Below are 12729 nucleotides of genomic sequence, written 5' to 3'. Positions count from 1 at the left end.
TGCCAGCCCTGGTCAAACTGTCCAACCCATGCCAGCATGGACAACGGACATTAAATGATGATGATGATGAAGTGTAGTTATAATTTATTATTAAACTTTATATAGATGTGTGATATTCTCTACTGATATATTCTGGGTTAACTTTGATATCCAAGCTGGTTACACAGATATAAAAATATGTCACTTTTGTATCTGCTTTACAAGATTTCTTATTTCTTTATTGCCCACAAGGGGCTAAACATAGAGGGGAAAAACAAGGACAGACAAAGGGATTAAATCGACCCCAGCGCGTAACTGGTACTTAATTTATCGACCCCGAAAGGATGAAAGGCAAAGTCGACCTCGGCGGAATTTGAACTCAGAACGTAACAGCAGACGAAATACCGATAAGCATTTCGCCTGGCATGTTAACGTTTCTGCCAGCTCGCTACCTCTGCTTCACAATATTTCTGATATGAGATTGTGTTGATGTATTTTGGGAGCACCGTTCTGCCAATAATAACCTACTCACTGGTTTTAATTTACTTTTGTGTTAAGTAATTAGTTAACTGATTTTGAGAAACTATTAAAGAGAGGGGACTTATCAGTGTTTATGTCACAGCCTGTGGCAGAAGACTCTGGGAAACTAATCAATTGATGAATTAACTATGAATTGTTGACTGTAGAGTCAGAAAATTTGGAAGAGAGGGATGACAAATTTGATGAGTGACACTTGAGAAAAGTGACTGAGAGATAGTTAGTCCTATTGGAATTAATTATGCCCTAGAAGGAGAGGATGCAGGAGGCACATGAGTGGAAGAGAGCCAATTACCAGAAGTTGGTGGATGACTGTTGTAAGAGTGGGTGGAGAACAAAGTTTTTGCCAATGGAGCTTAGCAGCTGAGGGTTTACAGTTCATACTTTAAGTCAGGTCTATGGAAATCTGGGTATTACAGGAACAAGCAAAAGAATCAAGAACAATATAGTTGTTCAGAAAGTGTCTAGATGGTTCTAGTTGAAAAGAGATGGTTAATGGCATCAGTAGAATGCTGTTTACCTTAGGCTTGATCGATCAAGGTTGGATTGCCTGAATGAGGTTGTATGTTTTAAGATCCAGAACACTCAGTGACACTGATGGTGTGTTCAAGCAAAGCATATGTCAATATATCAAACATTGAAGAACTAAATTATAATACAGGGTGAAAATGGGTAACAAAAGAAATGAGGTACATTCATCGGAAAAGAATGTAGTTCTAATGCCTTCATCAGAATAGTAGTGAGATGTCAGCCCAGAAAGTTGGATAAAAAGCTGAGCTTTGTAATTATAACCCATTATGGTCACTATGACTACCTCATTATTATATTAGTAGAACTCACAAAAAAGGATATGTAGTTTAAAATGAGGTCTAATTTTTGTGAGTTGAAGAAATAGTTGCAATGCTAAGTTTAGGGAAATGACAGCTGTAAGGAATAAATTTTACAGCCAAGTAACTCTTGTACAAAGAATGATTGTATTGTGAAATTTCAGGATTTTTTTTTACATTGGATATATTTGATTTTATGAAGGTAAGGTAGAATTTGAGGAAGACTTGGTTGCAATTTCTTGTAGATTATGTGACCATGTAAAAGTTTCCTCATTGGCACCAAGTATGGATTCAGGACATCAGTATACCGCAAGCCAACCTTCAGTGAACGATACCTCAACTTCAATTCCCACCATCCATACAGTATAAAGAGAGGGATTGCTCAGTGCCTAAAACATTGAGCAAAGAATATAAGTAGTGATCGTGATAACTTGAAATAATCAAGCTCAGTAACAATCTATTAAGCAACAACTACCCTAAAAACATACTATCCACTCCAATTATGAAGAAAAGAGAGGATGAAACCAATAAACTGTCCACAGTCTGTTTACCCTATGTGAAAGGCCTTTCCGAAAAGATATAAAAGATATGCAGCCCATATGACATCAGAGCAGTATTCAAGAGTAATATAACACTTTGCAAATATCTCCTTCGTGTAAAACTACCAATAAAAGAGAATATGACCAAAAACTGTGTGTACTCCATCCCATGCAGCTGTGGTAGGTTATACAAAGGTGAAACATGTTGCCCCCTCAAAATAAGTGTAGAGGAGCATCGCAAAGCTGTGACACAAGGAGATATTGATAAATCGGGTATAGCTGATCATGTATGGAAAAATGAAGTTAAAATAATAGACAGAACACCACTGGAAAATATGAAAACTAAAAGAAGCAGCACATATGCTAGGACACAACGACCTCCTAAGCAGACCAAGTGCAGATATGAATAGTATAAGGGAACTGGTATTAAGGAAGAATAGGAGAATATTAGATTTATAAGCCCTAAAATTCCCTCCATAATTGCCCACAGGCATATGGCATAGTGGTCAAGAGCACGGGTTACAAACCCCAAGATTTCGATTCAGGGTAGTGGCCTGAATAATAATAATAACAACAACATCGAAAAATACCTGAGGAATGAGAACCCAGGTTCAAAATTTCCCCAAGACACCTGATGAAGGCTGGAGGGTATATCAGCCAAAATGTTGTGTCCTCATCCTGTTTGTGCTAACAACAAACAGGATGAGGACAATCTGTCAAATGGAAATAATGTTAGTATCATAGTGTTGACTTAATTATGTATTAACCTGAACTTCACTACAGGTCTGTATATTCTGGAATATCTTTTTTGAGGTAGAGCAAGAGAAAAATTTATTACTGTTTTAAGACTAATTGTTTGAATAGTACTGTCAGCAGTTCTAGTGGATTTATAGAGAAACAATAAACCTCAATTTGATCAATACCAAATGCCTACAGCATAATAAATAAGTTAAAGTGACATATGGAAAAATTTCTCAATGAATAGAAATGTCTTTTTAGTTGAAGAAAGAAAACAAACCTGGAGATAATTGTTAACAAGAAATCAAAACTCACCTTCACAAAATTTACATATTTAATGGAAAATCTTATAAGGTGACTGGTATGACCTTGTATCAAAATTATTGGACAGTAGTCAAAGTTGAACCTGATTTATCATTCGACAACAAGGATTTTTACATATAGAAATAGATTTAGGGAGAGTAGAAGTTTACCTAAAGCAAGCTATGGGAAATAACTCAAGAAGACCAATGCCATGAATTTAGAAATAATTTAAGTTGTGGAGTACTGAATAATATAAGTAAAAAAAATCCTCAGTTAACTGAAATTTCCTAATGAATAACTTCTGATTTTTCATTATTTTCTCCCTGCATGTTTGAAATTGCAAGGATTGCATCATTATTTTGCACTGTTGCAAGGCATAAATGTTAGCACGCCTGGTGAAATACTTAGCAGTATTTAGTTTGTCTTTATGTTCTGAGTTCAAATTCTGCTGAGGTCGACTTTGCCTTTCATCCTTTTGGGATCGATAAATTAAGTACCAGTTGTATACTGGAGTCAATCTAATTGACTGGCCCCCTTCCCCGAAATTTTGGGCCTTGTGCCTAGAGTAGAAAAGATTATTTTGTACTGTTGCATCATGAGCAAAAATTGATCAGCACAGTTGTTGTTGTTGTTGTTGAAGTTGAGAGAGTCTGACACATAGTCAGTTGGTAGGTCCTCTTATCAAGAAATTTTTCCTCAAACTTGACTTGATTGTAATTGTGGCTGCTAACAAAATATCTGGATAATTTTTGGTGTTTAACAATCAATATTCTTCTCTCTTGGATTCCAATTCAATTTTTTTCTCACACAAATGTCTAGTTTGATAATTTTAAAGTTTTAAAACATGATGTATAGACATGAGGTAAAATGAGCAATGTCTAATTCCAATGATTTCTTCTCCTGAACTGCATGGTGAGTAGATATATCACAAAGAGGACACTCGAGCAGATCGTGATGAAGCTATAGATATTTTATGTTGAAGTTTTTTATATATTTAGTTGAGATTTGTTAATTTCATATCATGTGCCATTTTCCCTGATCCTCTTTCATTTAACCTAGATATTAAATTTAAAAAAAATATTTCTGATCTTTTTGATGACTAGAGATAGATATTGATGTGTATGAATCAGTTTTCTGGAAAACTGAAGTGTCAAATTTACTTTATCTTGGCTTACTCATTTTGCCCCAACCAAAATTGTCTTTTATATGCTCAAAGAGAATGGCGATAATTTTTGAAATTGAGATCAGATTACGTTATAATGCTTTTAATGAAATCAGGGAAGGTCATTTGCTTAACTGATGTAGTTTTGTAAGGTAGTGAACATTTGTAAAAAAATATATTTTGTCTCAAATCAAAAATGCAGTAAAAACACCTTATTTTGCCACTTCCCCCTCCTCCCACTGTAAGGTTAACTTCGCTTTCAGCCCTTTGAGCTAGGTTGTAATTAATCCAAACCCTGAAATAATTTACGTCAAAAAAACTTAGATGCTGCTTTTTTAGAATCATAAGGTATTTTATACATACCATTCCTTTCATGTATATAACATAGTAGAGAATGAATAAACAACCCATTTTGTGAAAGTATGGCTGAAGAATTTATACTGATGTATCTGTATCGGTTAGTTTGGGCTGTATTATCACTGCTGTTCACTAATTGAGTATGTTGGTATATTTGTGTACTAATAATGTCCGTTAATTGCCCTCAAATCCGTTCATGTCTCAATATTATTACACCAAGTAATGAAAGAAGACAAGAAAGAAAACGGTAAGTTGATCTGTTATCAGTAGCTAATTATTGAATATAATGTTTTAGATATTTTTGTGAAAACATCTGTTTTAGCAGCCTACAATATTAATGGTCAGGTGTTATTTACATCCAGGTTTAATTTTTTATCTAAAATAAAAAAAAGTAGTCGTTGGTGATGTTCTGTTTGAGAAACTATTTAGCAACACTATACATGGTGACATTGAAGTTTATTTATTAATTACGACGTATTATCACAATGTTCTGCATCGTTTTTCTCTTGTTAGCTAAATCTCGTTAGAACTAAATCAATTGCAGTCGATATTTTGGATATCCAGAGTTGAGTTTCTCTTTTGATTAAGCCTCTATGTGTATATAAAATATGTTTTTCTTGTGTTCAGTGTGTTAAATCATATTCACTTTAAAGAAATAGGAACACATCAATACCCAGTTTATACGGTCAAACTAAAGCGTGTGTTGATGGGTGTTGATGTTGTACATCATATATAATCAATAATGATAAACATGTTTTTAAAAACCGAATTTAAACAATTCTATTTGCTATCATTTTATTGTGGCTTTCAGTCTTGGTTATCTTTGATTAGACATGCTAAGTAAGCACATTAAAAAAATTATGTGTTATATGGTATTATTTCATTTTCATGAATGGAAAATGAAAGTGGAAATAATGACACTGTTAAGCAATGATCGGGTGGACTTGTCGGATAAACCTTCCTTTCCATTCTCTCCCTCCACCCAATGAAGATATTTCTTCAGATTCATGTTTTTAACAACGGAGATAACGATTTAGACCTTTTCTGTTGCTGTCACACTTTTCTTTTTTTTTATTATAGTGTTTTAGTTGTTTTCAAATTTGGTGTACAGAAAAGACCCTACGATTTTACCAGAAATAGTTTTTCAAATTTTGAATTCTTTTCTTGAATTTTTCTGCTCTTAACATTTTTCGATTTTTTTTTTTTCTTAGCGTCAACTCTTAAAATTACGGAGATTACAATTGATTACAATATTGCAGTACTGATAAAAAATTAAAAAATGATATTCAAAATTTTTAATGCCAATTATACACAATAACTTTCTGCCTTCGTTCAGTGATCATAAAACGAAAGAAGGCTGGTTACATTTAATTTTTAGCCCCATTCACGAGTATTTTAAATCGTTGTGCATGGTTATAGTGTCATACACAACAATCTATATCATGTATGCGCACCTTTCCTTCATTGGACACTAAACTCTGCTTGTGAAGACCTGTTGAGGCAAGTGAAATCGAAATCAAATTCGATGACTGGTATCCGTGCTAGTGGAGCGCTAAGAGCACCATCCGAGTGTGATCGTTACCAGAGCAGTTGACTGGCTTCCATGCCGGTGGCACGTAAAAAGCACCATTCGAGCGTGATCGTTACCATTTGAGCATGGCTGTTGCCAGTACTGCCTGACTGGCCCTCGTGCCGGTGGCACGTAAAAGCACCCACTACACTCTTGGAGTGGTTAGTGTTAGGAAGGGCATCCAGCTGTAGAAACTCTGCCAACTTAGCAGTTTGACAAAAAAAAAAAAGACTAATAGAATAAGTACTAGGCTTACAAAGAATAAGTCCTGGGTCAATTTCTTTGACTAAAAAAAAACCTTTTAAGGCAGTACTCCAGCATGGCTGTAGTCAAATGACTGAAACATGGAAAAGAATAAAAGAATATATATATGTATATCACTGTATTGACCAGATTATTGGATATTATACACTGCTAATCACAGTACACTTCCTTGTATTGCTGTAGCTTTCGAACAATGTCACCCTGCTGAATGATGTGGCCTGCTACCAATAGATCATCCATTTACAGCCGAGTGAACTGAAGCAATGTGAAATGAAGTTTTTTGCTCAAGAACACAATGCACTACTGATTTGGAAATCAAAACCATGAACTTGCAATCATGGGTGCAATATATATATACACTCTCTCTTTCCTTTCCTGAGCGTCCAATAATACTATCCATATCACGTCCTCACCTTGTTGTTTTTTTGTTTTTTTGTTATTGTGTTTTTGAACTATATATATATATATATATATATATATTTAATCTTTTACTTGTTTCAGTCATTTGACTTGTCATGCTGGAGCACTGCTTTAACGGGTTTTGATCTCTGTTACCGAACCTCTAAGTTATGGGAACGTAAACACACCAACATCGATTGTCAAGTCATGGTGGTGGGGACAAACACGCACACACACACACACATGTATATATACGACGGACTTCTTTCAGTTTCTGTCTACCAAATTCACTCACAATGCTTTGGTTGGTCCAAGGCTACAGTAAAAGACACTTGCCCACAGTGAGACTGAACCTGGAACCATGTGGTTGGGAAGCAAGCTTCTTATCACACAGCCATGCCTGTGCCTTATGTGTATGTGTGTGTGTGTGTGTGTGTGTAATTTGTGCCTCCTTGTCTTGATATTGCATTATGTCACCATGAGGCATGCTGTGCCATTTGCTTCCACTTTTCCATGAAAAACATATCTGGTCATAGAAAATCTGCTTCAACAAATTCTGTAAGTGTGGGAAACTGGATCTTAAAATGATGATGATTAAATACACAAAGGGCTTCTTTCAGTTTCATTTACCAAATCTACTCATAAAACTTTGGTTGACCCAAGGTGATAGTAAAAGATACTTGCCCAAGGTGGCATGCAGTGGGATTGTACCCGAAACCTCTTTGTTGGGAAGAAAACATCTCAACCACATATGTACATATTCTCATGCATAATTGTTAACAATAAATTTTTTTTCATATATGTTTAATAGATGTCTGAAAAAAAAAACGTTTTTTCAGTTAATATCTGTTCATATCTAATTTCCACTAAAATCATTTTGATCTGTTTTCTCTATCTGTACACCCCATTATTATCTTCCTTCTAAAGTCCTCATGTACACATTATATCATCCATTTCCACTACATATCCGTACTATTGTGTCTTGCTTCTGTAAGTATTTTCTGATCTTTGTTATTTTAATATTCAATGTCTCTAGTCAAGTCCCTCCTTTTTAATAACCTCCATTCAATTTTGCTTTGTCCTTTCTACTTTATATTCTCTATTTCAGGGTTTGTGGTGACATTGAAATGGAAATTGCCAGTTCAAGAAATTTGTCAGTTTTTAAAACAAAACTAATGTTATCAAGTACACAAGTAACTATTGTTCATAACCATAAGTTGCAGCAAAATTAAAATCAAGTTTATAAACATATAATTCAGATTGGAGCCTGGTGTAGCCATCTGGTTTCACCAGTCCTCAGTCAAATCATCCAACCCATGCTAGCATGGAAAGCGGACATTAAACGACGATGATGAATTCAGTCACTTAAAATGTGAACAAAGCTTGATCCTAGTGACATGTGTACATTCGCAGAAACATCATATCACTTCAACATCTGTTATAAGACATTCATTCAGTCTAATCCCTTATTTAATTTGAGCAAAAAGTATTTCATATAAATTCAAGGATAACTATTTTAAAATCTATAAGTAAAGAAATTACTAAAAACAATTCTTTGTCTTTGCATAAAAATGTTCAGTGAGATATAAAAAAAAAAAAATTACCAATGCACAATCATGTGGTAAAACTTATCCTACATCAGCAATTTGACCAAGTATAAATGTATTCATACTGGTGAAAGGCCATACCACTGTGATATTTGTGGTAGAGAATTTTCTCAGTAAGGTCATTTGACTATGCACAAATATATTCACTTAGGTGAGAAACCATATCACTGTGATATCTGTGGAAAAACATTTTGGCATAATAGCGAATCAACTATTCTGAAACATATTCACACAAACATATCAATGTAGTATTTGTATGAAAACATTTTTCTGAAGTTCTAATTTGAATTAGACTCAACTACATTCATCAAAGAAAAAGGCCATACCTTTGTATTATCTCTAAGAGAGCATTTTTAGAAAGAGGGAATATGACTAATTATAAAGATACTCACATGGGTGAGAAACCATACCGTTGTGATATCGAAGAGAAAATTTTCTCTTTGTTAGCTAATCACAAACAAGTCAGAGATAAAGCATTCCACTGTGATATTTGTGGGAAAGGATTCTCTGACAACAGTGCATTAACTAGACATGTACGTGTGCACACTGGTGACAACCCATACCACTGTGATATCTGTGGGAAAACATTCTCTGGTAGCAGCACATTGAGTAGGCACATTCGCATGCACACTGGTGACAACCGATACCACTGTGATGTCTGTGGGAAAAGATTCTCTGACAATAGTGCATTAACTAGACATATACGAATGCACACTGGTGAGAAACCATACCACTGTGATATCTGTGGAAAATCATTTTCTGACAGTAATAGTTTAACTAAGCACATTCGTATGCACACTGGTGAGAAACCATACCCATGTGATATATGTGGAAAGAGATTCTTTGATGGAAGTGGATTAACGAAACACATACGTATGCATACTGGTGAGAAACCATACCACTGTGATATCTGTGGGAAAACATTCTCTCAGAATGGTCACTTAACTGAACATGTACGTATTCACACAGGTGAGAATCCATTTCACTGTGATATCTGTGGTAAATCCTTCTCTCGGAGTAGTCACTTAACTCTTCATGTACGTATTCATACTGGTGAGAGACCATACAATTGTACAGTCTGTGGGAAAAATTTCTCTGCATATAGTAGTTTAACTAGTCACAAGCAAGTTCACACAGGACATAAACCATTTTACTGTGATATCTGTGGAAAAACATTCTCTAACAGTAGTGGTTTAACTAACCATATACGCATACACACTGGTGACAACCCATACCACTGTGATATTTGTGGTAAAACATTCTCTGACAATAGTACATTAACTAGACACATACGCACACACACTGGTGAGAAACCATACCATTGTGATATTTGTGGTAAAACATTCTCTCAAAATGGTCATCTAACTCAACATGTACGTGTCCATACAGGTGAAAAACCATATCATTGTGATATCTGTGGTAAGACATTTTCTCAAAGAGGTCATTTAACAATTCATGTACGTGGCCATACAGGTGAGAGACCATATAGCTGTGATATTTGTGGTAAAACATATTCTGATAATCAAAGCTTAACTCGTCACAGGCCTGTCCACACAGGTGAGAAACCCTATCATTGTGACATCTGTGGTAAAACTTTCTCTGAGAATAGAATTTTAACTAATCATAAGAAAAAGTCACACGGAAGTCAAACCTTAGAACAATAGGATAACTTGGAAGACATTGTGTAAATTATTACTTCATGAAACTGGAAGGAATTCCTCTAGGACAGAATTTGGTGAAATATGATTGGATATTACAAGAAAATGGACAAAATTTTATTTTCTTTACCTCAATATTCTCTCTCTGAAAAACCTTTGCTGGAGATTATTTAAATTTTTTACTGTAATGAAAATGAGTTAAAGATTTACACTTTTGAATGTGACAATTTCTCTGGTAGAAAGTTAGCGTAAATAACAAATGAAGTATTGCAATGTTTTGTAATCAAACTTTATTTAAATGTGTGATCTTCTCAACAGATTAACTTTTATAACTAGTCTGGTTGTGGAAATATCAGTATTGTGATACTGTGAACAGTCAACAATTGTGTTTTGCATCTGAAGTACTTGTTTGTCTTTGAATTGATGTTTCAATACAAGCAGATTCGTCCATTCAACTTTCATTTCTAGTAGTTTTGTTTGTAAAAATAAAATGGTATGTGTGTGCAGGCAGCTTTTGAGAGTCATCATGTTGTACTCTCATATTCCTTAGACTTTCAAATGTTTGAAGTGTATGAAAATTTGCCTGTAATATAGATAAGCTTATTTCATTGTTTCTGCAATAGTGAGTTTGTGTCTTTGGGAGGTGATTGATCTGATCTTTTCAAGGCTGGAAAACACTTCAGCATCCAATAACTATTAACCCTCAACAAAGGTCAGGTACAACCTACAATGAAGTATTGCTGCAACACAAATATATCCAAGAGTACATCTAAAGAAATGCGTCTCAACTGATTGGCGTATAGTCATTCACTAAGATGTTCTAAACTCCAGTCTATAGATGAGCTTTGTCCCTTTTCTATGCATGTCTGCAGGTCCCATTCCTTCTTCTCTTCTTCTTTGGCAGTCCATCTTGACAAATGATGACGTTGTCTTTGATCCTTAGGGGTTGTCTTGATGGCGTTGGCAGGCCCTCTCATGGCCGAAAAGGCCGATTCTAGAGGCACATGTCCGATTACACTGAGAACAGCGAAGAGGGCTCCAACGAAGATGAGCTCATCTAGGATTTTGCTGACATTCCTTGAGCTGTTTCTGATTTTCCTTGTGAAGTCTAGTCCGCTCATCCTCAAAATGCTGCGTACCAGTTTTGACCATACCCCTCCAGGTAGTACGGTCTGTGGCCAGTGTTTCAATTTTACCAGGGAGGATGTTGCAGAGCTTCAGGGATTTCTTGAGATAATCTTTACATCGCTTCTTTGGACCTCCATGCGGTCAGTTACCCTCTGCTAACTTCTCGAAAAGGACAATCTTGGGTATACGGTTTTCTGGAATCCTGATAACATGCCCCACCCAGTGCAGTTGATGTTCGAGGATCATGCTGGTCAATTTTGCTCATCTCAGGATCTCCATATGTGGGATCTTGTCCTTCCAGGTCAGATGAAGAATTCGCTGGAGACAGCGGATGTGAAAGAATTTGAGGAGTTTGACATGATGAATATAGTGTCCAGGTTTCTGAGGCATACAGAAGCATGGAAACCACAACAAATAAACCACAATAAACCTCGATTTTCGTGGAGAGATTCAGATCAGGATTAAGGAAGACCCTATCCTTGAGACATCCAAAAGCGGAGAAGGCAAGGTGGATGCGATTCTGAATTTTGTGGTCAATGATCCCATTGCTTGAGATGATGCTACCCAAATAGGTGAATTTCTCGGTGTTCTTTAGCTGGTTGTCTTGGATCGAAAGAGTCATGGGGTAAACCATTTTTGGAGCATTGAAGGATCTCTGTTTTCTTGGTGTTGACCTGGAGTCCAGCCCGATGATAGGTGTTGCACACAACATTTAGGTTCTGCTGAAGGCTGGCTGGTTCATTGGTGATCTTGAAAAAGGCCACGATTCTCAGGATCATACAGTTTCGTGGTGTTTAGTCGTTTTGATGCTGTCGACTAGGGGGTTGAATGTTGATTCTAAGCTTGGAGCGGATAAGATTGTGGTTCGACCAGCAATCTGCTCCATGCACTGCGCGAGTATGGAGGACATCACCCATGTCTTGACAACGGATAATGATGTAGTCTAGATGCCACTTTTTGGAATGCGGGTGCATCCATGATGTTTTGTAAATGTCCCGCTTTTTAAAGAGGGTGTTAGTGATGCACAGGTCATACTCAGAGCAGAAAGTGAGTAGTCTCTGTCCATTAGCGTTCATTTTCCCTGTGCCGTGAAGACGGCATTGTCACACCCAACACGGGAGTGGAAGTCACCCATGAGTACGATCTTGTCTGATCGGGAGATGTTCTGAAACGCAGTATGCAGAGAATCATAGAAGGCGTCTTTTACCTCTTCATCAGAGTCAAGAGTTGGTCCATAAACGCTGAGAATTGTTAGAAAGCGTTTGTTTGAAAGTAGGATTTTGATTGTCATTAGGCACTCGCTGATACAGGAGGATACTCCAGGAATTTTCTGCAATAGGCTGTTCTTTATTGCGAAACCAACCCCATGCAAATGGGGCATCCCAGAGGGATGTCCTTTCCAGAAGAAGGTGTATCCACCAGCTTCTTCAGTGAGGGAACCCTCATCAGGGAAACGAGTCTCACTGAGTGCAGCAATGTCGACATTGTAGCGCTTGAGTTCAGTGGCTACAATAGCAGTGCGTCGTGGGGGTCATCGAGTGTCCGGCTCATCATGTGAAACATCATCAAGGAGGGTGTGAACATTCCAACATGCAAAGATAAGTTTGTCGTAGTTCGCCTTTATAGCCAGCTTGCATGGCATCACCTTCAACCACCTTCAC

At 36.5% G+C, this 12729-nt stretch overlaps 1 protein-coding gene across 1 annotated transcript in view; it reads left to right on the top strand.

Annotated features, from left to right (window-relative positions):
- LOC106881323 (zinc finger protein 91) overlaps positions 1–10401 on the top strand; it is a 13635-nt gene extending 3234 nt beyond the window's left edge. The window contains exons 2-3 of the mRNA XM_052969137.1: positions 7784–7868; positions 8573–10401. Coding sequence (XP_052825097.1) covers positions 7784–7868; positions 8573–9946 — 1459 coding nt within the window. The 3' untranslated portion in view covers positions 9947–10401. The remainder of the gene's footprint in view (positions 1–7783; positions 7869–8572) is intronic.
- The last annotated feature ends 2328 nt before the right edge of the window (positions 10402–12729 follow it).

The sequence above is a fragment of the Octopus bimaculoides genome, chromosome 7, assembly GCF_001194135.2.
Source record: "Octopus bimaculoides isolate UCB-OBI-ISO-001 chromosome 7, ASM119413v2, whole genome shotgun sequence".
NCBI lineage: Eukaryota > Metazoa > Mollusca > Cephalopoda > Octopoda > Octopodidae > Octopus > Octopus bimaculoides.
Note: the sequence above shows the minus strand (reverse complement) of the source record. Positions and strands in the feature narration are given on the sequence as shown.